At 39.6% G+C, this 27,946-nt stretch overlaps 1 protein-coding gene across 1 annotated transcript; it reads left to right on the forward strand.

Moving 5' to 3' along the window:
• Positions 1 to 5,854: 5,854 nt before the first annotated feature.
• papss1 (3'-phosphoadenosine 5'-phosphosulfate synthase 1) lies at positions 5,855 to 27,811 on the forward strand. The gene is made up of 12 exons (XM_085355848.1): positions 5,855 to 6,087; positions 10,225 to 10,339; positions 10,438 to 10,673; positions 11,426 to 11,564; positions 12,953 to 13,071; positions 13,432 to 13,545; positions 13,668 to 13,779; positions 15,611 to 15,816; positions 19,638 to 19,773; positions 20,181 to 20,449; positions 23,116 to 23,345; positions 27,453 to 27,811. Exons 1-12 carry the CDS (start codon positions 6,028 to 6,030, stop codon positions 27,589 to 27,591), a joined length of 1,875 nt encoding a protein of 624 aa, XP_085211974.1. The 5' UTR covers positions 5,855 to 6,027; the 3' UTR covers positions 27,592 to 27,811.
• Positions 27,812 to 27,946: the final 135 nt, after the last annotated feature.

A 27,946-nucleotide genomic window follows, 5' to 3' on the forward strand; every position in this document is an offset into this window, starting at 1 on the left:
TGGACGTGGAGGTTATTGCAATCAGCCCTGAAATGCATCACAATAAAAGTCATCTGGGATACATACATGATGTTATGTTTACTTAGAAACCTATCAGTAGGATAAAACATGGGATAGAAATAGAGCGTGGCTGGATACAGGAGGCCTACCCAAAGTATCAGTTTCCTCGGATCAATTTTGAGGAAAACATTACTGCTGGAGAGAAAGCATTAGAGCAGAATGCCCTCTGACTAACCCACACAGGATTCAGTCTGTGTTATGTAACTGATGGAGGTCTGAAGAACACAAAGTCTAACAGGCTTTAATGGTTTATAATAAAGGGTTATAGTGGGATTTAACAGTTGGAGGTTGGGGGGACCCTAAATTCTGGTGTTGCTGTGCAGCACAAATAAGTCACATAAAAATCTGTATTATGAGCTCCAGTAGATTTGTGATCTTCATGGACAGGCTTTGGTCAGCTCACCTGCTACTGGTGATTCTAAGCTTTACTTCTCTTTGTGGATTTAGCCAACTGGATGCTGCTCTATAAAAGCAGATGTTACCTGACCTATCACAGCTGCTTTCCAGCCCTTAGCTGGTGTAAAGCTAGCATAAATGTGGAATTTGGCAAGTCCCAGTAAAGAACATCATTTTCTTACATTCAAAGGATTAAAGTGCTGCTAGAAGTAAGCTCTATTAAAACAAAGCATCCAAATTGAAAGTTTAAACACAGTTATTCACTTACAGCTAAATTTACTGTCATTTCAGTGGTTAACTGGAACATAAAACAGCATGTCTTGAAAAAACTTTCACCCTCTGGAAGTCACATTTTTCCACCATCTTTGGTTCTTAAAAAATGATCCCATATATTTCAGCTTGGAATTCTTTCAGTTCCGTCTCTTTCTCCCTCACAATATTTCGGCTGCTACCCAGGACCTAAGATAGCAGCGTCCACAAATACAAGAGTCCAGAGTCCATCACAGTTATGCAAACTACCGAGTTTAGTCTGTGGTCATCGTCCTGGATTAACATTAAATGTGTTTTTAATCATTTAACGGCATTTTTCACTTTTAAATAACCAAGTCACATTAGCGACACGCGATGTATGAATTCACCGTCTGATTGAAGCCAGAATGTCAAAGACACTGACTCATCTGGCTCACGATCTGTCACACTTCACATGATATTGTAATGTGTGAAGTACAGAAAGGAAGTTATAAGTTTCATTGTCTTTGGCTGGTTGTACTGCACAAACTAATGATGATTAAAAGTTGCTGAGAGGTCAAGGAGACTCGATCATCGCTCCTGCGGATGGGTAAACTATATTGAACTTTACATGTAAAGTTAATTATCCACAGTAGTACTATAATTTCCCCCAATCAGTCATTACCTCCCTTGTCCTCTCTTTCTTGCATTTATTTTCTAAGTAAAGTGAGCTCTACCTTTAGCCTTCAGCCTGTCTGGTAATATTCACTAAACACTGCACTAAAAATAACCTGCAACTTTATAATTTTTTGTTTTATTTATTTAATTTTATTTTTCTCCTTGTTACTATGTGGAGTGGTATATTCTGATTGTAAATTTGTTGTTTGGTTTGGGTTAGGACCGGAGAGAAATGTTAATATTAGTTTGTTCCCTGATTTTTGGTGCCCACTTGTAATATAAGTTGGATTGTAGATAGGGGGCAGGGTTTAATAAGAATATTTTCTTCTTCCTGCTCCTTTTCACACATGGTTGTAGTGCTTTGTTGATAGAAAGTGTGGTTGGTTTGTTTGATCTGTTGTACCAAGTGTGAAATAAATAAATAAATGAAAAATGAAAATGAAATGAAATGAAATGAAAATGTAGACTCTGGACAAGGTCAACACGACAAAGCAAACATTATAAGACCATCGTAATGTTAGTGACAAGGCTTTATGTATCTTTTGGTTTGGTATAATGCAAGACGTGATTCACTGTATCATTTAGAGGCAGTGTGGTTGAGCACAAACCCTAAGGAACTATTCATTCATTCTAGTTTAAAGCAGTCTCAGGTGTCAATAAACAACAATGTAAACACATATTAAATGCTGTTGTTGTTGTTATTTGTTTGTTTGTTTGTTATAAGAATGAAAGGGGGGCTGTTATCTGTGACACATGTTTTTATGTGGTTTTCTGTTTCCTAGACGATTGCACTATATACACTGCACACGGGTGTCAGCGGACCCGTTTTCCTGTCCCCTTCCCTCCCCAGTGTGCCAAGGACAGTATTTTCCCACTGGCCAGAGCACCAGAACACTCATGGGATGGGTGGTGATGGAAACCTGGCATCAAAAAACTATTCCACATGGTCACAAGCCATGATGGATAACTTGGCCGCCAGTACTCACCCAAGCTATTTCAAGACAAGTCACTCAGTTGTCTCAAAGGCTGTATTTTACTCCAGGGGAACCAGGCTTTCAACTCCATTTTGGGCCCGTCATAATGATATGCTTGCCTTGTTGTCCAATCATTTCTGTCTGTGCATCATGTAGCTAGCCTTCAATAAAGGAAAGCGGCGGCCCTGCCTTGTAGGAAGGGACGAGACCAGGGAGTTAACTTTATGTTATGAAGTTACTAAAACGCTTCTCTGTGTTCAGAAGTAAAGCATTTCTGGAGTTTTAGCTTTACTGTTTCGGGACATGAACACAAAAATGTGTTAAAGAAGTATCTCATATAGTTGAGATTTTGTAATAATCTGTGTGTAGTAGTAATCTATGATAAAAAAGAAATGTCCAGATAGGCTTGCAATGATGGGAAAAAAAGCTAATCATTCACACGGGGGTATCTACAGCAAACTCTACATATTTTATTTGTTTTTATTTTTATACCAGTTTCCCTTATTGATGAAACTCCCAAGGTATTTGCTGATGTATAATGGAAACAAAAACAACAATAATGACACTGCAACAATAATTAATATTAATATAAGTTAGTACTGGTAGCTGGAATAGCAATAATTCATTGCTCTTTAAAAAGAGTAGAAATACTACAGACTCAGAGTAAAAATTCAATACTGGAAGTAAAAGAAATACTGCCTTCAACATCATGCCTAGATAAAACCAGATAAATATTATGAGCAAACGGAATTAATGTTTAAATACTCTTTAAGTATTTACTCACTCTCATATCTCAAGTCTTTGCTGTTCCAGATAAATGGTCCCAAATTGTTAATTATTAATATTAATATTTATCTGATTGTAAGTATTGATGCATTAATGGGTAACTGGGCTTCTTCAGCCTCAGAAGTACCTGTGCCCCCAAACAAACTCGCTTTGCAACGGTCAATATACAAATTCATAATGTGTGAAGTAACAAAATGTGTGACATAAACTCTTATTAGCTAAATTAATTTAACTAAAAATAATAAAGTAAAAATAACTGAGTTCTCTGTTGCTGAAATGTGTAACATCAAGTAAGAGAGAATAAGTAAAGTAAATGTCAAATGGGTTCAGATAGGGTAGATAGACACCCTCTCTACTTCTTAAACTAGCCTTTAAAAAGTCTTGACAAAGTTTATAGTTTAGTCTGGATCAGGTGACCCTGAACCATCCCTTAGTTGTGCTCTTACAGGGTAAGACTGCTGGGGGACTTCCAATGATGTGCTGAACATTTCTTCTCCTCTTTTTTCTCTCTTCCCCCTCAGCCTGTCACAGCAGATTGCTGCACCTCTCTGAGTTTGCTTCTGCTAAAAAGGAGTTCTTCCTCCCCACCATTGCTGACTGCTTACTCACAGGGGAATGTAGGGATTTTACTTTATAGTACAAAAAACTTTAAGATGACTGTTGTTGGGAAGTAAGAGAAATACAATCAAAATGAAGGGAAAATGAAAGTTTGTAAAAATGTAAGAAAGCTTCTTTAGAATAAACGATGTTATTGTAAACTATTAGTTATTAACAACATGTACATATCTATCTATAGATGATAGATGTGCGAATCATCAGAGACCCGGCGCTACAGTATTTAATATTTACAATACTTCACTCATGATATCTTATTACTGCCATTTGTTTTTAAATTTTGCAATATGCGGAGCATAGCAATAACCTATATTGCGATTTATCACCTTTTGTCAACTGCAAATAACATCCTTAAAGCTAAGCTTTGACAGTTTTTACTTTATCCAATAAGATAAATATTGTGATACTATGCTGTATCTCTCTCCCTGACTCCTAGTAAACATGGTATCCCAATAATGTTAATCACAGAGCAAATGTTTGAAACATTTCTGTCCTGTAATAGATCTCACGACTACTAAACAGCACTAGTTTAACATCTCAGTTTGCTCACCGAGACACGTAAGTATTAATTTCTTACTAACAGAACAAGCCATTGTTGTTTTACTTCTGGTATAACACATCCTATTCCACAGAGCACATGTAAAAATAGCCTCAGAGTACTTTTCTGGCTTGCCTGGCCACATTTGGGGTGGATTCTGGCAGTAATGTCAGGTTTGGGACTGGGTGTCTCCCAAGCTTCCCATATATATATAAGAGGGTGGCAGTCTGTCACATGTGATGTGTGCGGCACAGCTGGTTTTTGAAGTTTACTTTTGGGGTGTAGCACAGTGGCCCCACACACAGTTTGAAACACTAGGTTAAAACACAAGGCTACTGGGTGGGGCAACAGGTCATTACACGTCCTGTAATTAAGCCTTGTCGTTTCAAGTCAAAGCTAATGCAACTTGGAACAGAGAAGTGAATTATTAAAAATAGAATTAAAGCAAGGCCAAGGGTGCAAGGAGGCCAAAACTACTTTGTATACTTCAAAAATAGGCCGCCTAATTTGCATTGTGTGGACTTGGTTTTTTCACTGCAGCCTATGTCACCTGATGTTTCATCGTCATATAAAAGCGGAGCCTTCCAGCTCATGCAAAACGATCTACGGAAAATAACTTTTTGCATCAATATATGCAAATAAATGAAACCTATACTATATACAACATCAGAGACAGTCCACGTACGTTTACTAGGAGTCATACTTACAGTACATTTCTAAAGCTGTAAACAAGAAAAGGGGGAAAAGTTAAATGTCATCACTAAAGCAATATTCATTTATTCCAACACCACATAGCTTGTTAACATCACAATTACTGTAGCCTTTTAAACACATCTAAGCCAGCATATAGGCTAACGATGAGAATGCGATCTCTCTGTATTTAGATTCACATGTTGCACAGTTCATAGCATCATACCTGCCTTGCTCGGGCCTCTTCCCGGAGTTGCAGTTCCTTAAATCCCCGTTGCTGTCTGCTCGCCGCTCCTCTCGGTCTGGTCTGTTACATTACGCCACAGAGCCGCTCGCTTTTGAGGGAGCGCTCCTCCCTGATGCTGCGCGTATTTCTCACACTGATTCAGCCTCAGTAAGCAGCTTCCTGCCCAGCATCCCCTTCAAATCACACCAGCAGTCCTATAATCAGCGTACGCACCACCCTGTAGCTGATTGCAACTGCAAATAGCTGTTCTATTTTTATTAAGTTTACCTTTTTAATTACAAACCCCTGTTTTTTTCCAGTTGCCAGCGCTGTTATTTGTATAATTACACACATGACCAGGTTGGTAATAATAACCTACAGATTTTATTTTATTTTTTTAAACATAAATATTTGAAATGACTCCTCGAAAACATCTATTTACTTTTATTTATTTATTTTTACATTGTTTTTTTTTTTAATGTATTTTCACACTTGCAGGTTGCGGATCAGTTACGTCTCCGAGTCAGCTATTGCGCGAAAGGAGACGATGCCGAAGCAGAACTGACACCAGGTCAGTTTTTCTGGAACCAACCAAAGACGGAGGAAACGCGTCACTTCTTCGATGGTGACGTGGCAGCTTGGAAAAATACCTCTTCCCGGTTGTTGTGCTAGATAGGCTGCTCAGCTCCGGTCTCCTCCATCCGCTAGACGCACCTGACCCACGAACAGATACCTCTACAAGTAAATAAACCGGGTTAGGTGTTGTATTTGCTTTTTTTTTTTGGTTGTTTTTCTAAATAGGTACCGTTTGAATTAGCTGCTGACTGCTGCCAGGCATGGAGACTCTCGGCAACTCGAACAAGAAACAGAAGCTAACCAACACTGCTGAAAGCTGGGTGAGTTTTTTTTCTCTCTCCCAAGATGTGTTAATTCAACGCACCGTTTCATTATATCCGTCCACATCCACAAACAAGTTGCTTCTTCTGAGCTAACTGCCTAACAGGCTCAGTAAGCTAGTTAGCGACACTTTTGTCACACGTTAGTTGCAAGCTAAAGCTAGTCTTACGAGTAAAGCTTTGGGTAATAAAAGTAATCACGAATCAGCTGCTACCACCCCCGGTAATGAATGCAGGGGCTTTGACTGATTTGAGTTACAGCATTTCCAGGTGTGATAACATTACCTTGGTGGTACAGGCAGACTGTGCTGTGCTTCTTTGTGTAATTTCTCTGCTACATAACGCTGCAGCACAGTATTGTCATTCATCACCGTCTTCCACATTTGAACACACAATGTAATTTCAAAAAAACACAACAACCCGAAATTTTCTATTAAAGCTTCTGAATTGTTAAATAATTGCCTAAATAATCTGTCATCTGTAATCTGCAAATAATTTATAATCTGTCAAACATGTCTCAAACATCAATGCTATAAAGTTATTTTGAGCCAGAAAGAACAATCTTAACACCTTTCTTTCTAGCCAAAAGGGCAGCAGAAATTGCAACAAGTATAAAATGCCACAGTCGTGTAGAGATATTTGAAGTGGCTGAAAAGGACTGGATTGATTGACAACCCGGGAAATGAATTGCAGCATGAATATTTCATCTTTAAAAATTTCTGATGTATTCAAGATGAAATAAGAAGTTTTGAGAGGAAATGTGGACAAAATGAAGCGAGGTGGAGGTGTGTCGCAGGTTTATCTGGTTTGAATGTCACACACTGTTGCAGCGCTGTCACAGCATGGTACTAGCAGTGTGTATCCTGTAGCTGCAGCTTAACATGTGGCAACAATAATAATGGATAAACAAGAACAGTCACCCGATGAAGCCAACAGAACCACATCATCCACGAAAAGCAGAGATGAGATTCTGAGACCACACCGTTTTTAGTAAATTAGGAAAGTTTTTGCATTGATTAATAATGTAAATCATCCTTACCTCCTGCTCTGCAGTTCAATTCAATTTTATTTATATAGCGCCAAATCACAACAAAAGTCGCCTCAAGGCGCTTCATAGATACAGAGAAAAACCCAACAATCATATGACCCCCTATGAGCAAGCACTTTGGCGACAGTGGGAAGGAAAAACTCCCTTTTAACAGGAAGAAACCTCCAGCAGAACCAGGCTCAGGGAGGGGCGGCCATCTGCTGCGACCGGTTGGGGTGAGAGAAGGAAGACAGGATAAAAGACATGCTGTGGAAGAGAGACAGAGATTAATAACAGATATGATTCAATGCAGAGAGGTCTGTTAACACATAGTGAGTGAGAAAGGTGGCTGGAAAGGAAAAACTCAATGCATCATGGGAATCCCCGGCAGCCTACGTCTATTGCAGCATAACTAAGGCCTAACTATATGCTTTAGCAAAAAGGAAAGTTTTAAGCCTAATCTTGAAAGTAGAGATAGTGTCTGTCTCCCGAATCCAAACTGGAAGCTGGTTCCACACAAGAGGGGCCTGAAAACTGAAGGCTCTGCCTCCCATTCTACTTTTAAATACTCTAGGAACAACAAGTAGTTCTGCAGAGCGAGAGCGAAGTGCTCTAATAGGGTGATATGGTACTACAAGGTCATTAAGATAAGATGGGGCTTGATTATTTAAGACCTTGTATGTGAGGAGCAGGATTTTGAATTCAATTCTGGATTTAACAGGAAGCCAATGAAGGGAAGCCAAAACAGGAGAAATCTGCTCTCTCTTTCTAGTCCCTGTCAGGACTCTTGCTGCAGCATTTTGGATTAGCTGAAGGCTTTTCAGTGAGTTTTTAGGACATCCTGATAATAATGAATTACAGTAGTCCAGCCTGGAAGTAATAAATGCTAGGGCTGAACGATATATCGCATTTGCGATAATATCGCGACATGATCAAGTGCAATTTTCTAACCGCAAAGGCTGCGATTATACTCTGGACATGTCCAAATTCATGGGCTGCATCCTCCTGAGGCCGCATTTGTAGACCGATTACGTCACAGCGACGCGCCGAAGGCTGTCTAAATTACTACCATATCCCAGAATTCATAGCGCGGCCCAGCCAAACTCCAGTTTCCAGCAATGGCGGCCGCTACTAAGTTTTAAAATTACTCATACTAATCTTTCTGGGTCACAAAATAAACTTTTAAAATATTTTCAGGCGAGAAAGTAGTTGTGTAAACATCAAATATCTGCTCGGTTTATCAAGATATCCCATATTTGCAAAAGTGCTTCGACGTTTTCAGAGGCGTCTGCTACCCACCAGCTCGACAGCTAGCCGGGAGCTCGAGGGTTACTGATGCGGCCGAGAACGGCACAACTCCCGGCACATCATTTTCAGATCACCGCGGAGTTTCGCTGCTCGGGTTAAACGTAATATATAAGTCACTTAGACAACCTAAAAATGTTATTGTTGGGCTTTTTTCAGTGTTTTGTTTGTTCGTGAGTAAATCGGTTTGGCTGAGATTAAAGTTATTAGATTAGATAAAATAAAACTTTATTAATCCCCCGGGTGGGTTCCTCCTTGGTTTTCACACAGCTGACTAAACGTCAAACAGAAAACTTATTAAACAGAAGTATGAGACAGTCGAGAATTTACGCCAGTGTCTGGTTATATTTTAGATAGCAAGAAGCAGACGGCCGAGTTTAATAAACTCCACCGAGACAGCGGTGACGCTAATCAGAACTAGCCTTCTGATTCAGAAGGCTAGACCGTCCAATTTCACGCCTTTAAATTTTAAAGGCGTGTTTGTGTGTGTGTTTATACAATTGCTATTATGTTTGCACTTTATGTGTAATGTTACTGACTGCAGAGATCAGTAAGATGTGTGTATTTTTTATTTATTTAATATTATTTTTTAATTGAATGACTGTCTAGTAGTTCACAGATGTCGAAAAACTGAGTGTGGTAAAGCCACTGATTTTGTTTATGTATATTTCTGCAATCTGCACATTGTACTGACTTTCATTTTAATGTTTACACCAGGGTTCCTTGTCAGCACTTTATGCTCAGATGTTTGTAAGCTAAAAATAAACTATTGTGTATGTTCAAATATACTGTTGTGATTGAAGAAGTTAAATAAAAATGTCAGTCATCAATTCATGCATCACCTCATGTCATCATAACAGAGGTCTGTCTTCCAGGAAAGAACAGTTTAAAATTAATGTAATATAGTATTGGCCATACTATATGATGTATTGCTTGTCTTTGTTTAATAATACAGAAGACAAAGACCTTAAAAAATAATCGCATATCGCATCGCAATCGCAATATTGGGGCAAAAAATCGCAATTAGATTATTTTCCATAATCGTTCAGCCCTAATAAATGCATGAACTAGTTTTTCAGCGTCGCTCTGAGACAGGATATTTCTAACTTTAGAGATGTTGCGCAAATGGAAGAAAGCAGTCTTACATATTTGTTTAATATGTGCATTGAAGGACATGTCCTGGTCAAAAATGACTCCAAGGTTCCTCACAGTGTTACTGGAGGCCAAGGTAATGCCATCCAGAGTAAGAATCTGGTTAGACACTATATTTTTAAGATTTTCAGGGCCGAGTACAATAACCTCAGTTTTATCTGAATTAAGAAGCAAAAAGTTAGCGGCCATCCAGGTCTTTATGTCTTTAAGACATTCCTGCAGTTTAACTAATTGGTGTGTGTTATCTGGCTTCATGGACAGATCGAGCTGGGTGTCATCTGCATAGCAGTGAAAATTTATGCTATGTCTTCTAATGATGTTGCCTAAGACATAATCTAAGGTCCATCCAGCCATCCATTCGCTTCCGCTTATCCTTTTCAGGGTCGCGGGGGGCGCTGGAGCCTATCCCAGCTGTCATAGGGCGAGAGGCGGGGTACACCCTGGACAGGTCGCCAGTTTGTCGCAGGGCCAACACACAGGGACAGACAACCATTCACACTCACATTCATTCGCACATTCACACCTAATGGCAATTTGGATTTTCCAATTAACCTATCCCATAATCTAAGGTGTTGAAAATAATTCAAATAATAGTTTTTCTTTAAAATTTGTATTCACTCCACTGACTTTACATTAAATCTGTATTATTTCAGGGAATGCAACGGGCAACTAATGTCACCTATCAAGCTCATCATGTAAGCCGAAACAAGCGTGGGCAGGTTGTGGGCACAAGAGGAGGCTTTAGAGGATGCACTGTTTGGCTGACTGGTAGGCTGAAAGATGTTATTTGTAGAGATTTTAAGTTGGACTTAATGAAGATGTCATTGTTTTCTTAGTTTAACCCTTTGTTTTTCTTCTGTGTAAAGGTTTGTCTGGTGCAGGGAAGACCACAGTGAGCATGGCTCTGGAGGAGTACCTTGTGTGTCATGGTATCCCTTGCTACACACTTGATGGGGACAACATCCGTCAGGGGCTTAACAAAAACCTGGGGTTCAGCCCAGAGGACCGTGAAGAGAACATTAGACGTATTGCTGAAGTGGCCCGGCTTTTTGCTGATGCAGGGCTCGTCTGCATCGCCAGTTTCATCTCTCCCTACAGCAGGGTGAGTAGCTCCTCAAAGAAGGCGTTAGCTCAGGGGTGCTCACACTTTTTCCGCATGTGAGCTACTTATAAAATGACCAAGTCAAAATGATCTACCCACTACAAAAATCCAAAACATATACTTATTTATAAATATATTGAGGATTCTTTATATCTACAATGTATATACATGCATAACCGCAATATCCAATATTTCACAACACAATTAACTATGTAAATTTTTTGTCATTACCTGAGTTTACTCTGATGACTTGCACTGAATTGAATCAGCCAGGGATGCATAGTCCGGACAGTAGCTGCTGACGGCCAGGTTTAAGAGAAAAAACCGAGAGCTAAAAATTGGAGTTAACTCGCTGACTAGCTTGTCAGTTTTACTACACTTCGCGCCGCTGTTTGCGCATGCGCAGCGACCTAAGCGTCAGAAAAAATCTGCTGTCATCTGACTGGCTTCCCTGTATCAATCAAGTGACGGGATGGATGATAGGCTGGCATCTATTTTTTTAATGCCATGCGATCTACCAATACTACCTTTGCGATCGACTGGTCGATCGCGATCGACGTATTGAGCACCCCTGCGTTAGCTGAATGAGACAAAGAGATGATGACAATGAGAAGTGTGCCTAGATCTCAGTGGTATTTCAGTAAATTAGGCTCTTAATTTGTCACCATCATCAGTACACCAAGCTAAGTTTTGCTCTCACTTTTTGTCTTTCCTATTTATACATAGTTTTGTATGTTATTATCATCCATCAGGATCGCCTCAATGCCAGAAAGATCCATGAGGCTGCTGGGCTACCTTTCTTTGAGGTGTTTGTGGATGCCCCACTGGACGTATGTGAGCAGAGGGATGTGAAGGGGCTTTACAAGAGAGCAAGAGCAGGGGAGATAACAGGTACAGTATGATTACTTCCAAGGAAGTTTTTTTTTTTTTTTTTTGGTTGCGTTTGCATATGTGTATTTCTGTCTGCAAACATGGGCACTGAAATATTTTGGATGAATTCAGAAAAAACTTTGTACAGATGTAGAGCTGCGTCATGTCAAGAGTCCAATAAATTTTGGTAAATTAAATTCAAATGAATTCAAGTTAAGGTCCACTTAATGATTAATTGGTAGAAAACATTTTAAAAAGACTTATAACTTAGAAACTGTGTGTCTTACAAGTGTGGCTGGTATTGTCGACATACAGAAAGTACCATATAAAGATTTAAATAATCATGTCACATTTGACCTCTGACCTCTCCTTCAAGGTCAAAATGATAATAGTATAAAGAGCTATTTATGAAAACTATGTTTCTTACTCTCATTGTTTGTATTGACAACAGACTGGCATGTAGGGAATGATATATGGGAATTGTAATTATAACATTATAATTTGCACCCAAATATCATGTCACATTTGGCCTCTGGTCTCACTTTTACATTTTACACCAGGCTTTCTTTCAAGTTGACCTCCAAAATGTATAAAATATAAAATATCATAATGTAGTATAACATCTTATTATAAGCTCAACTTATTAATGTCCAGTTATTTACAAATCATTACCTATTATCTATGATCTACACTTACATGTTTACAGTAAACATCTAGCATGCTACTCTTTACAGAGTTTTACTGCGCCACAAAATTCTTAAAGTATATTTAAAATGAACAAAGAATACATGTTTAGAAAATACAATACTGTTCCTTTAAAAGTAAGTTCTGCACCAAGCGTGAGCTTTGCGCTCACTCGTTTATCTTGTTTTTGTAGCTCACGAGGTTTATGTTAACTGAGTGATATAAATTTTTGAATTTATATATTACATTTCTGTATTTTTTACCTGCCTGTATGATTGTATGTTATGTGTATGGTTGGTGTGAAACACTTCATGCATGTACCTTTTTAGAGCTAAAATGTTGGCTCAAAATGTGCTCTCAACTATTCTTTAGGTCAGGAGGCAAGCAAGCATGCAACATATTTCAACAGTCTGACTACTGCTTGTGAAATATGTTCAATCTACCTCATTTCCTTGCTTTTGCATTTTGTTTGTACTGAAATAAGAAACGATCTGATTCAGCTTATCAGGTTAATCGATCTGTTTGACAACTAAACTATCACACAGATGTGTTTAATAGTATGAATTTTAAATTGGAGCTCTGTATTTCATATTGTGTTCATCTCAAACATATAAAAATATAAAAATAGGAAAAAATAACCTGCTGCTTAGGTGTAAATATATTTTATTTAAAAACAAAACAGAGCTCAGATTGTGCTTTTTTTTTTTTTTCTTTTTGGTAATCAGGTTTTACTGGCATTGACTCGGAGTATGAGAAGCCAGAGGCACCAGAGCTGGTGCTGAAGACCGACTCCTGCAACGTGAATGAGTGCATACAGCAGCTTGTTGACCTTCTTCAGGAGAGGGTGAGGAGAGGAAATATCTGGTGCTGATGCTATTTTTCTTCTACCAATTAGCTCCCTCATCTTTTACACCACCATCACAGGTTAAGCTGGAGCCTATAAGTTCAGACTTAATGCATTACAGTGCTGTTGTTTTTCTGTGAGCCACTAGATGGCAGGAAAGTATCACATTTGTGTGGATGTTGATGCTAATGCATCTCCACTTTGTTTCATATATATATATATATATATATATATATATATATATATATATATGCATGCATGCATGCACAAATTCCTTTACCAGCATCTTCATTATGTGTGATGTTTTGGAATAATTTCTTTATACCTATTAATTTGATATCCTGATTTTAAACTTTGCAGGATATAGTTCCTGTCGATGCTTCGTATGAAGTGAAAGAGCTGTACGTTCAAGAGAACAAACTGGATCTGGCCAAAGCTGATGCAGAGACACTTCCTGCTGTACAGATTGGGAAGGTGAATATCTCAATATCACAAAGCGTTTTAATAAGTAAAGCTAAATGATAATCGTTTTGTTATCCGAGTATCCTCTGATAGATTTACCTTTTCTCTTATGTATGTGACTGTTTAATCCTCAGGTGGACATGCAGTGGGTACAGGTGCTGGCTGAAGGCTGGGCCACTCCTCTCAATGGTTTCATGAGAGAGAGAGAGTTTTTGCAATGTCTTCATTTTGACTGCCTATTGGATGGTAAGATTATTATATATTCACAGGAAACTCATTAAACATGCGGCTGGGCATTAGGTGGAGTTTAATGCTGACACAATAATTACCTAAAACAGAAAATAGCTTTCTGTTTGAACTGAAATAGAGAAAATATCCAGTGAGTGGCAGTTCTCTCAGAAGCTGATGGGAGGGAACCAGTAATTTAAATAATTACTCATTACAACCAAAGTGTGCAGAAGAGCATCTCTGAATGTGGAAACCTGAAGCAGATGTGCTCAGAATTTTGTATAAACAACATGAAAGTGTCTACTCATCAGTTCATAATGGTGGTGGTGTTTGTAATGGTCTGAGGGATGTTTTCTTGGCACACTTTAGGTCCCTTTGTAACAACTGAGCATCATTCAAACACCACAGCCTGAATGTTGTTGCTGACCATCCTGTTATGACCAGTCAAACTGGTTTCTTGAACATGGCAGTGAGATCACTACTCAAATGTCCTCGGCAGTCACCAGATCTCAATCTAAATCTTTGGGATGAGGTGGAACAGGAAGTTTGCATCATGGATGTGCAGCCGACAAATCTGCAGCAACGGCGTGATGTTATCATGTCAACAAAATCTTTGAGGAATGTTTCCATCACCTTGTTAAATCTGTGCCACGAAGAATTAGGGCAGTTCTAAAGGCAAAGGGGATCCAAAACAGTACTAGCAAGGCGTATGTAATGAAGTGGATAGTAAATGTATTTATGCATGCTCACAATATTCATATTTTACACATATTTTAAGCATGCTGTATAAGTTTGTGTATAGATTAGAAGTTATGAGTCACTTTGCTGTTAGTCCTGAGGACTGGAATGTGGAGGACAAAGCTTGTGCATTGATCAACACTACACACAGCCATTTCCCATTGTCACCATGTTCCAGAGGTTTGACAGTTGGAGGATTGATTACACACAATTTATGCTAAAACTGGTCAGGAAGCATAGAACTGAAAGTTCTGCTAATCAAGTAGTTGACAAAACAGAAACCCCAATATATTCATTTTGTGTCTCCCTCGTTTGGACATTTGGCAGGCTTGTGTGTGCATTTTATTGGAACCATCTGTAAGCTCTACTTTGTGACAGAGGGGACCAAAGGAAGGTCCAGGGAGAGTTGGGGCTAGCAGCAGTCACAGTTACACATTTTTTTTTTAATTTATATTTTTATTTTATTTTATATTTTTTAGCTGATCTGTGAAAAACGTGCTGGTCTCAATATTTTCATCAACGTGCATGGTGAAATAAATGCTGCAAAAGACTGCGGATTAACTCATGAGTGAGAGAGGGTCTCACTCAGTGTAGAGTGTAGAGTAAGGATATTTATTCTCCAGCTTCTTAAATTGCAGCCTTGAAGATTCACTGTATTCAGTGGTTGAAACATATATTCCACATTTAGCCTGAAGCCGTACAACGTTATACTTTACAAGAATGGTCGGGATATTTTGTTGCACATTCCCAGTCTCTGGGCATTTTAACCAGCCTTTTGTGTGTTGCCTAATCTTAGTGTCTTTGGACTTTTCAAAAATTTTTAAAGCAGATACAATTTACATTTCTGGCAATTTAAAACTATTTTTAGAATTTTTGTTCCAAATTTATCAAAAACCCAAAGTAAAATCAGTCATTTACAAGGTTTCTACAACACCTGTAATTACTGAAAAACTCCCTCGGGAAACTATTAACACTGATAGCTTCATCAATAATTCAGTTGACCAGGACACACTTGAACTCCTTGACGAGAAAAATGATCTGAAATGTTTTCAGGCTATTTCAGATTGTGGATTCTTTCTTTTTCCATGAATCAGCATTTTTCACCCCATAGGTGGCGTGATCAACCTCTCTGTGCCTATCGTGCTGCCAGTGTCAACTTCAGATAAAGAGCGTTTGGATGGCGCGACAGCTATGGCCCTGGTCTACGAGGGTAGGCGAGTGGCCATCCTTCGTAATCCCGAGTTTTACGAACATCGAAAAGAAGAGCGCTGTGCTCGGCAGTGGGGAACCACCTGCAAGGACCACCCTTACATCAAGGTCAGTGCCTGTGAGGAGTGGTGCATTCAACCTTCCAGTTTTTGCTCAGTGAAGCAGGGCGGGATATTGGCAATGTCTAGAATTCATTTGAATTGTGGTGTTGTAGTGGCTGTTTATTTGGCTAACTCTGTGTTCACATGTGAAATTATGGGGCAGTTAAGAGGGTTAAACAGAGTGGATACGTATGTATATGTTGGCCCCCTCCTTTGATTTATCCACATTGACATCATGTTTTCCATTCACTTTTGTTAGGAAAATCAATACAGACATTCCTATGCTGTTGATCTCTCCAGAGAATAAGGCTGTTAAGCATCATTCGTGACTCTTATCGGGTCAGCAGTGGACAGGTTGGAGTAATTAGAGTGTGGAAAACAAATCACAACATGATCCTGAAAACATCTTATAACAGAGCCAAGTGGTTATTGATCGCCTCACGTAGACACCCGTGCTGCTGACAACATTCAGATTTGTATGTATGGTTTGCCAGACCAAATTGAAATCAGGGTGTTTGCAAAGTATGGATATCAAAGCATATTCACATGATAAATTACATATCAACAAAATAAGCAACATGGTTTTCTCTTTGTCATTTTCAGCTTTTCATTTGTGGCCTTTCTGTTTTGGTTCTTTCTGTCTCGGCACGGGAGCTTTGCTGTGTTTGCTGCTTAGTCTGTAGAAAATTGTCTCTTTGTATCACATCAGCATCGCACAGCCCAGTCAGTAAGTCCAGGGGCTGTCTCATAAATGCCAGTGGAGACAGGTGAAACGCACCTCCAATAGCAGCCAGGATTAATTCGATTTACTTCTTGATGTTTATAGCAGTTCTCAAAATTTATTGTGGAACTTCAGTTTCTTCCATCGTCAGGCACTCAACACTGTTTCCTTGGAAGTGAAATAGTGTAATATACACACGGTAAATGCATTCACTATTTGTAAAACTGTTGATATTTTCCAGGGCCTGTGCCAATAGACTGCACCTGTACTATTCGTGCAGGTATCCTCATATTGCACACAGTCAAAAGAAAAAAGGCTACCCCATGAAGCTTGGGTTGTCACTACCAGGTGCTTTAGCTAAGGGATGGCATCACTTTCAAGAAAAAGCAAGGGTGACCTCGGTTTGTTTTAAGAAGACATAAGCCAAATATCCATAGACAGCTAGCACTTGCTCTCCAGCAGGGGTAGCCTGAACAATGTGGGATACACACCCTGTTCACTTGACTTCCACAGTTTCTTATCTCACAGCCAAAAGTAATATCCCATCAACAAACAAAAACAGAGCTCAGATTAGCGTGCAGTCTTTTTTTTTTTTTTTTTTTTAGCCTGTCCGTCTGGATTGAATGATAGGCTGCAAAATCTAGGCATTCTGACTGAGAGCTCTACAGTAGGCTAACCATCCTGTAAGTTTTAGTGTGTAACTATTCATATTAGAGATGAAGAGACTTTCATAATTCAATCCAGAACTATTTCACACCCCATGAACCACTCAACTATTAAATGCATACACATAACATTTAGTACATGTTTTATAAAAAAAAAAAAAAAAGGCACAAATGCAAAGATCATTCCTTGGCTGTTCAGGCTTTTTAAACATTTTTTTTAAATGAATTCTCTCCTGCTGGGAAGATTGAATTTACAATATGGGCTAGTATGTTAGAAATGGTATAGAAGCTGAGCCTTGGCGAAACTACTGAAGACCATCTGCAGAGCTCCAGACTGTCTGTCTCAGAGTACTGTGTGATAAACATGCTGCATGTGAAAGCAAACTGCCTCCCTGGATTCGGCACTGATAGAACACAGATCCCAGCTGGCCTTTGCGCATTGCTTATGGAAAGACTGAATAGGCGGAGGAGTGGAGTTTTTCTCAGTCTGTCAGGACGCCCAGTGTAATCACTTGATCTTTTTGGTACACCCTCATATTGCAGGTGTTATAGTTGGATCCAGAGTCTCTTGCTCAGCCTTCAACTAAATGTGTTTGAGATTGTACTGCTCATTTGCCAGCTTCCACCTTTTTGCTCACCCAGCCCATCTCCAAGTAGATCGAGGAATTGTTTCCATGTGTCTCTTATCAAGCGCTGTGGGGCTCAGGTAGACGCTCTGGTGTGCTAATGTCCTGAAATGATCTGGCTTAAAGTGTCAATGGGTTGATGGAAAGCAGCAGAAATTTTTGGTGTTGGTGACACAGTTTGTTTTTAATTTCACCTTAGTAAACTTTTAAAAGTGGCTGTTTTGTGGATTAGTGCAGTCTGCTTATTGGCAAAGGTTTAAGTCAAAATTAATAGTCTTTGTGGTGTCTAGTGATTTTGCACTCTTGGGTCAGACTTACTTTTAACCTCTGGCTTAACAGCTCTCTTAATATCGCACCACTATTGGCAGTTTTCTTTTTTTAATTTTCAAAGATTTCCTTCTTTCACTTTATTCATAATGGAGTCTGGCATGGTAATGTGTTTTAAGATGTATTAGAAGCTGCAGGCTTCATGAATTGATGCCGTGACTCCTTAGTGTCAACACCTGATGTCTCATTTCTGGATTTAGGCACATGCCACATGCTCTGTGTTTCCCGAACCGTCGTTCTTTATCCACTTTAACTTATCATGTGTTCAGCCTGCTCTAATTAAGCTCTCACTCATTAGAATGTATGTATGTATACACGAGTGAATGTTTAACTCCCAACACCAGAACCAATCTGTCAGCACACTCCTTCATTCATGACTACGACGTTCTGATCCAGGCTCTTTTCTGCTCCACGGAACATGTTGTTAATCCACACGCTTCCTGTTTGCCTGTCTGTCACTCAGACATGAAATCCACGGCACTGGAAGCTATGGTGTGGCTTATTTGGCTAGGGCCCCCTTTTACAAATGAAGTCATAGAGAAATTATAATGGGTAAACATCGCAGATTTAGACCTCCTGCTTTCATACAGCCTTGTAGACGTTTTGTTTTCTGTTGACTTATGTTGGCAAAATCTGTGGTGATTTGCCTATCCTATTGTTCAGTGCTATCAGTGCTGTAAAGCGTATGTCGTGACTTTTATCGGGTGAGCAGCAGACAAGCTGGAGCACTTGAGGGCAGGTGGTTATTGATCGCATCACGTAGACACTCCTCTGCTGACAAGATTCAGATTTCTCTATATAGCTTGCCAGCTCAAACTGGAATCAGTGTGTTTGTAAAGTATGGATATCAAAGCGTACTCAGATGATAAATTACATGTCAACAAAATAATGACAGACAGGTTTTTTTTTTGTCCACTTATTGTTTTCATTTTTATTTTTGGTCTTATTTCAGTTCACAGTCTAAATGCTGGAGCTGTGATGCGTTTGCTGCTTGGTCTGAAATTTGTCACTTTGTATCACATTAACAATGTGCAGGCCAGTGCTTTCAGTAACTCTAGCTACAGTCTCAAAAGTGCCACAGGAAGCAGGTGGAAGATATTGCCTGAAACAATAGCAGCCTTTGCCTGGATCCTTCCTGAGCACTTTGGTGACATTGTTGGATGAATCTCACGAGGGGAAAATTTCTCTGCGCTGTGGTCATGAGCTCATCCCCAGGTTTCGTTGCGGAATGCAATCTGATTTTGTCTGTTATTGAAATTAACAAATGCTGAGGGGAAAGCACAGCAGAGTTTTGTTGGCTGTTTAACAACTCACCAAGACTTTGATTTATTTCATTTTGTCCTTTTGCAACTGGGTAATAACTGAGGGGTTTATTTGAATTCACCCTGGAGTGGTTCCAACAGAGTGAGACTTTTAAAGAGCGGTGTCTTAAATCTGGTTTATGTTTGTGTTGCGTTCACCGTCACGATCACTGTGGCTCCTATTTCAGATGGTGATGGAAAGCGGGGACTGGCTGGTCGGTGGTGACCTGCAGGTTCTGGACAAGATCTGTTGGAATGACGGTCTCGACCAATACCGACTGACACCCACTGAGCTCAAACAGAAGTTCAAAGAAATGAATGCAGGTATTGGAACAATATCTGTTTGTTTATTTTCTGTCAGAGCTAAATTAACCCAGTGATGACATTCTGAACCAGGGAGAGTGATGGTAATGCCCCAGTATTTATAAACAGCTACCTTCCTTCTCTTTTAAAACAAGAGGAAAACTTTAAGCAGTCTGGTGCCTTCAGTCCACTCACTTGTTTATTTGGTAAATAAATAACAGCATCACAGTAGGAAGGTCCCAAGAGAAAAGACTACAGTGTTATTCAACACTTCATCAATAATACACAGACTGTATGTGGTTCATGTGCATGAAGCAGCTAGATGATTTCTGTGTGTAGATGATTTTCTTTTGTTTGCTTTGCTTTTGCTTTGCAGATGTGTTTGGTTGCCGTTTGACAAACTTGTTTCCTCCTTTTTCTCTGTCTAGATGCTGTATTTGCCTTTCAGCTGCGTAACCCTGTCCACAACGGGCATGCTCTCCTGATGCAGGACACCCACAAGCGTCTGATCGAGCGAGGCTACCGTCGGCCTGTTCTGCTGCTCCACCCACTAGGAGGTTGGACCAAAGATGATGACGTGCCACTGCCTTGGAGAATGAAGCAGCATGCTGCTGTGCTGGAGGAGGGCGTTCTGAATCCAGAATCTACCATTGTTGCCATTTTTCCCTCACCCATGATGTATGCAGGGCCAACTGAGGTAATGATTATCAAGAATGTTTGAGGTTTCTTCAAACAAGGCATCAGGTTCGCTTCAAACGTGATAGAGAACAAAAGCGTGGCTGCAGCTCTGAATAATAACAACAGGCAGAAAAGGAAGTGGGCTGTCGCATGATTTCTTTGCAAATTTCTGAGAGTGAAAAATGGCAGGAAAGGAAATTTACAGTTGTCTTGAGGCGCTCTGTTTAACGTTTTCATGCCATACACAAACCTCTGTGTGTGAATGATTGTAGCTGAGAATCTTTTAATCACTCATTTATGATAATCAGAAAGATATGTTACAAATTATTGAGAGCAGATTGCAGGATGGTGGATCTCAGCCTGCGAATTTAATCAGTTTCTAATTCTGAAAGGGAGATTTTTGAAAACTATGCACGGTCGCAACCTGAGTATAGTTTTTCTGACTTGGTTTTCCACAGAGATGTAGAACCTCCTCTTCATTAATACAATTTTCAAAGTATTCTTTAGCCCATTAAAGGCTTGCTGTTACCTCAGTCTTATCTAAAAATCATGTAGAACATGTAGAAACCTAATGGCAGTAGTAATAGTAATTTTCAAGGCAAAAAGTCCAGTTTCTGATGTTATTGATAATGAAAAACAGCAACAGCGTAGGAGAAAAGCAACAACCAAAGTTAATGTGACCGTGTGCAATAAACGTGCAGTTCCATCACCTTTGAAATGGTTGCTTTGAAGACAAGGACCAGGTTTGTGATCACTTGCAGTCAGTTGCTGCCTTCAAAGTAACTGTGGTGCATCAAGGCAGCAATAAAATGTGTTGCACTCAGTCTGCTTTCAGTGCAGTGAGTTAGGGAATGGGGTCAAGTTGGCAATTACATGCAATCTGTTTGTGATAATAATATACCAATTAAGCATGATAAATCAGTGAAAACAACCAATTGTTGCTGTCTACATACACAGACATTTGATACGTTCAGAGTCAATCCAGAACCTCACAGTTCTGAAATGATAATTTAGAAATTCCTCCAAATGGTGCTCTGCAGCATTGCTTTTGTATGAGAATATAATCAAAATCTGCAGCTAGTTGAGTTGAGCACCCGAGAGCAAAGAGAGTCGAGTTGTGCTTATTGGTGTAAACCAGGGGTCGGCAACCTTTAGTCCTTATTGTGCGGCTCCGTGTGGTTTGGGAAAATAAATTAGAAGTATTTAGCTGAAGTGTATTTTATTTTATTTATGTTCTTTTTTAACTTGTAGTTCTAAATTGGAAGATTATTGTGATATTGAAATATAAAAATAAAATCATATTCTATTATTTTTTCATTGCTTGAAATAAGCGTCACACTCGCGGAAGCCGATATACCCGCCGAAACACCGTGCATTTATCGAGACTTTCAACCCCAGGTAGGCCAATTATGGATCTTCGGATCTACATTATGTCAGCAGCTCTTCTCCACCGTGAACTATGTTAAAGACAAACACCGCTCACGCCTCACAGATGACAGCTTACAGTCCTGCGTAAAGATGAAAGTGACTTGTACAGCCCCGATTTGCAGACGCTGTGCGCAGAGGTTCAGGAGCAGAAGTCCCATTGTAAACATATCACGGCAGACCCGACGATGTTTCCATGAACACGCTTTTTAGCATCTCTTTATTGACCACTTTTCACACACGGTTGCTGTACACATACAGCCGACACATACCAACACAACAGCATAGATAGCACAGACATTAAGGCGGCAAGGCCTGATTGCAGGTGCCGCTCAGGTGCGTCGCCTCCCCTGCAGCGGCGCTGCAGACCAAGCCACGCCACACACATTAACCAGGTAAAATACATATTTAGGCAGAATTTTGCAAATATCTATTTTTCATCTTTTAGCAGCATAGTCCTTTTTTTCCAATTATTTTTTTAAAAGTCAGGTCAAGGCTCCAAAAGCCCAAAGGCGATATAAGGGTGGCGGCTCACAACACTTTTTGTTTGCTACATGGATCATTTTAGTTCAGCTGGGTGTCTTTCCTTTTGCTATATTTCATTAAGAGTTCAAAATGTGTTAATTACATAGATAAAATGTAACTTTCTCTGTAGCACTTCAAGGATTTCATAAGCAACACACCTTAGTTGTTCACACAAAGCATAAAAGTAAAAAACAGTATATACAGTGTTACTTTCTGACATCTAAAATGAAGATATTTGCGGCTCCCAGTGTTTTCTTTTGCGTGGAAACCGGGTCTTGGGGTGTTAAAGGTTGCTGACCCCTGGTGTAGACTGACTCGGATTGAAATGTGTTGGCAGTCTGTCTGCATTTATAAATGCAGATATTTGCAAACCTTCATCAGCCTGCATGAGAGTGAATGCAGTCAGTCTCTGTCAGATTGAGACCATTTGGAGACATGTTGCAGTCCTCCAACCAGTCGTCCCGCACCTTGCGATGGAGGATTGTGGTTGCCAGAATCACCTGGCAACCAACAGTTTTTCCTAGTTGCAGAAAGGTTGTCGTGCTATTTTGACTCTAGTGTGATTGAGCTATTAACAGTGTCATTGTTGCTGCTTTCATTACCCAGATTGCTGTGTTTTAGTACAGTCTTGCACACTTGTCATAAAGACATATTGTGTGTCTTTATAAATCCCACACAAGTGGAGCAGTGTTAGTTTCACAGCTATAGCATTTTCTTTGTTCTCTCTGTCCACAGGTTCAGTGGCATTGCAGAGCACGAATGGTGGCCGGGGCCAATTTCTACATTGTTGGTCGTGACCCTGCAGGCATGCCTCACCCTGCCACAGGAAAGGACCTGTACGAGCCCACTCACGGAGCCAAGGTGCTCACCATGGCTCCGGGCCTCATCACCCTCGAAATTGTTCCATTTAAGGTTGCTGCTTACAACAAGGTCAAAAGGGCAATGGATTTTTATGATCCAAAAAAGTGAGTACTTTTGTTGAAGGTTTTTCATTTAAGAAAAAACTTTTCCATTTTGTTTCCTTTGTTTTAAATCAATTTATTACAGAGATGGTTCACAGGCAGCGCTCACTCACATTAAATTACATTTGTAGATTTTGTCCAGAGTAATACTTCACATTTAGGTCAATTAGAGTGAGCAGCCTAAACAGAAATTATATTCCTTAAATTAATTACTCATTAGGTCTGTCTTGTATGCAGAAAAAAAAATCCTCATTTTTCTTTCTTGCTTTCTTCTTCTCTCTGTGCCCTAAAAAGCTGAGCCAAGAATAACAGCAATTGTTTTTCATTCGTATACAGTTAAAAGCTTTTGTGCAACACTACGGGCTTTGATGTTGCTCAAAATTACAGAGACCTGCCATTAATTACAGTCTGTATATGGACACTGCATGCAATTTATTTGGCTTTCCTGCAGTCTGATGCAGCCTGTTCCATCAGGTTGTGCAACTTGGGTTGTGTTCAGCCAGCAGCGTTAAAACTAAATATTGCAGCACTAATCAAAAGATTGCCTTTGTTTTCCATGATGCATGTTTATGATGTAAAGTCCAAAGTGAAGTGCCGATCAGGCACATCTAGTTCTTCTGTGAATCGAAGTACGCTGCCTCCTTGAAATAGTTTGTTTTAAAATGTTATCAGCAGATTTCGTTAAGCAATCGTTGGCTTTGAAGTGACACCACTGGCTTGGTGCTCTGCATGTGAAACATTTACTTGACAGAAAATTTCTGTTGTCTGATTATATAAATAGAATGTGAGGTTTTGTGTTAAAATGGAATGTGTGCTTGAATTATTTTAAGCATCTGACAGTTTATATTATAACCTAAACAGAAAAAAACCAAAGGGAAAAAAATAACTTGCCACATATTGTTAAATGAACATGTATGGAAACAATTCCGTACGCATCATAGCGTGTCAAAGTTTGCTGCAGACTTTGACGCTGTCTGCAGAAAAATTGCACTTTCTGTAATGTGGAACTTTTACTTTGAAGGAACTGTTTGTATTGCACTTTCTGCTCAGTGAGTAGCTGGTGGGTGTTTGCAGAAACGTGTGCATCTTCCATGCAAACTATGTGGTACTGCAGCAAACTGTTAGCGAGCAGTGCAAGGACAAGGAGGTTTTTGGAGTAGCACTGTGTATTTGTTTACACAGTGCATTTTTACCTGATGACTGTCAGGAACCTCCAGCAACCATACTGCTGACTGTTCTCTGAAGCCTCGAGCAAACGGGCTTTATTTTATTTATTTTTTTCAAAATATTACCTCATATTTTATATTTTGTCCATTTTTATATTAATGCTAATGCCAGACATTCAACACAACTCAGCTTCTAAAATCTGCAGTCGTCACTCAGTTAGATTTATGATCTTCTACTCTTTCAAGCACGGTGCCCTTGCCACATTTTAGGTTTAATATGGGCGCTCATTTTAATCACAACACCCCTCAGTCTTTCTCTGAAGCACAATGGCTCAGACCACCGGAAGGCTGTTTCTAATTTGACACTGTATAACTTGTTCTCTGAAGAATTTGCCTGGAGCTCTTTTACCTTACTTTCACTGTTTCTTAATGTTTCAGAGCCTCAAGATGTGCGCTTTCATGTGATAACAATTTAGCGTTTTAAATAGCACAACTTTGACCCTCTCTGAATGTGAGCCCACTTCAGATAAGTGTGAATGTCTGCTAACAAGATGTTTAAAGTCTTGATTATCCCTCAGAGTAATTTATAAATGAGGATAGCCTGGGCTACACTTAGCACTGGTCTAAGATGAAGACTGTCTTTGGCTGACTGCTTCACACAGCGCTGTTCAGAACTTTTCATGTGACCTCAAATGTGCAGCGAGAAACCATCAATCATAAAAATATAAAGGAGAGGATCTCAGAACGTGTGAAAGATACTTAAAAAAAACGTTTGGAGAGGAGAATTCAGTCTCAATATTAGAAAGCATTTCCTTCGTGCAGACAGTGAGTCTGACAGTTTGATTGTATTGTGTGTTACCCAAAAGTGGTGATGCTTATTTTATATTATCCATCCATTTTCTTAACCGCTCGTCCAATTCAGGGTCCTGAGGGGACTCGAGCTTATCCCAACTGTGATCGGGCAAAAGAAGGGCTACACCCTGGACTGGCTGTCAGTCTGTCAGTGTTCATACCTACAGCCAATTTAGAGTCACCCTAACATGCATAACAGTCTTTGGACTGAAATACGGGAATGCTTAAGCAGGCTCTGGATTCCAGGACCAAAGACTATTTTTCTTTAATTGTAATAATTTAAATCTGTATTAGAATCAGTCAAGGTTGCATTAAACCGCAAACCGTAAAAGTTTAATAACTGTCATTTTAAGGTGCCACAAATCATGGTTATTGTAGTTAATTGAAACTAAAACTAGGAGAGAAAAAAAAATCATTTTAGCTAACTAAAAGAAAAATAAAAACTTGACTACTGAAAAAGATTAAAAATGATTTTGTGAACTTGGAAGACTCCAATAAAATTATTGAGGTAAAACGGTTAGTTTTTATGTACATCTTGCCTCTGACATATAACCTGCAACAATAACTATTTAAAAAAAAAACTAAAACTAGTGCTGAAACTAATGAAAACAACACTAAAACCAAACTTTTTCTAAACAATAAAAACTGAACTGCAACAGTAAAATGCACTCTGGAAACTTGACTGAATTAAAAAGATAAGTCAAAACGAAATAAAAAATTTTTTTTTAAACTAATAACAAAATCATAATATAAACCATAAAACGTTTTCTTGACAGTGTTGTTTTAAAAAAAACTAAACCTTTTGCTCTTGAATGGGAAGAACAAACCAACAAAAGGGTTTCTGAATTAAGTCCGCCAGCCGACTGGGATCTTTCTGTGTGGGTTCTCTCAGGATACTCCATTTTCCTCTAAAAGTCCAAAACATGCAAGTTAGGTTAACACCCAGACTTCCTTATATATCCAGCTTACTGACATACCTGTTTATTTAGGCTTTTTGCAGGTTTTATGCAGTGCTTCCCTTCAAGGCGGTCTCAGGGGAAACACTGTTAATACTGTTCATGTAGCATCTAGCTCTAGAACCTCAGTAAGCACAGTTTGCCCTGCAACAGTGGGAAATGCATTTGAGGTCTGTGAGTTCACTCAGAAGATGCTTCAATTAAAATCAAATAATTGAAGAATGTTGCATGATCACAAATACAGGGTCTATCAAATCTGATTATAAAATACAAAATGTTTCCCCCGCGAACGCACGGCGTTTGTCCATACACTAGTCAAGAGAGGTCCCACCAGTTCCTCCTGGTTTCAGCTGTTTTTATTCATTCTCTCTGCTCTCATATGGAGCTTTTTCACTGTAGAAAACCACTGTTTTCACTGTAACTGGCTTAACTGCAAATATCAGATCGTCTAGCCGATGAACACAATGGGCCAGGCGGACACAAATATGACTCCAAATAAAAGCCAGCGTTTCTCAGTTACTGCTGTTATCAAGCAGCTGCGATTATATGTTGGTATTTTCTGCAAAGCTTCCCCAACATAGCTGCCTTTTTCCAGTTTAAACCCAGGATTAAAGAAATGCAGATTCTCTCACTTCGTCATGGTTTGCAGCAACAGCTATCGTGAGGCAGATAGCAGCACAACACAGGCGCATAAATCACAGCGCAACATGTTGACAGTCAGCTGCACTGGCCTCCTTTTCCAGCCACCACTGCTATGGCATGCTGGTGCTTGCCGGATCGTGTGACATTATCTCTCCTGCCACAGAGTGATTTTGCAGGAATGTCATGCTGTGAGAAATGGTCAGCATATGAAATGTCATTCATAAATATATTCTCATATGCAAACAATCATCATGTCAAATTTCACAGGGTGGGATGTGTCACAAGAGAGTGTCATAAAAGCTTCATTTTTGGTTTGCAGAAATGTTAACTGGCCTGCTCCTTGATCCAACTGATTGTAAAAGAGCAGCTGGCTCTGTTGGGCGTGCATCTTTTCGGCATCTTTTCACTGATTGAAGTAGATCTGTTATTCAAAGCTCCCCTGCTTTTTGTGTGTGTCTCTCTCACACTCTCTGTCTTTTTGTTTTTAATTACAGCCATCAAGATTACGATTTCATCTCAGGCACACGCATGCGTAAAATGGCTCGCGAGGGAGAGAACCCTCCCGACGGCTTCATGGCGCCCAAAGCCTGGGCCGTGTTGAAAGAGTACTACAAGTCACTGGAGAAGGCCTAAAGGTCAGGTCTCAGCTGGGGGGAGGAAAAACGTGACAAAAAACATGGGAACACAGTGGTGGTTTCTACTGAGGTTTGGGACCACTCACTCATTTCTATCACAAACTTCACTCACTCTGGCTTCTGTCATGGTTTTAGTCTTATCTGTGTTTTAGCTGTATGTGCTTTATTTAACTAAACCTCTCCTCTGACTATGAAATGTAGAAGCACAGGTCAGTATACTAAGAAGATATTCTTTACTAACATGACAACTGTAAGTTCTGATCAGTGGTTAAGAGTGTTGTTTTTAAACATCCAAATGATGATGAAGAGTCACTGTTGACCAGTACTCAAATATTCAGGAGAAGTTGTTACAA

The sequence above is a fragment of the Diplotaxodon limnothrissa genome, linkage group LG6, assembly GCF_057381915.1.
Source record: "Diplotaxodon limnothrissa isolate DT_005_m linkage group LG6, D_limnothrissa_male_GT1.1, whole genome shotgun sequence".
Classification (NCBI taxonomy): domain Eukaryota; kingdom Metazoa; phylum Chordata; class Actinopteri; order Cichliformes; family Cichlidae; genus Diplotaxodon; species Diplotaxodon limnothrissa.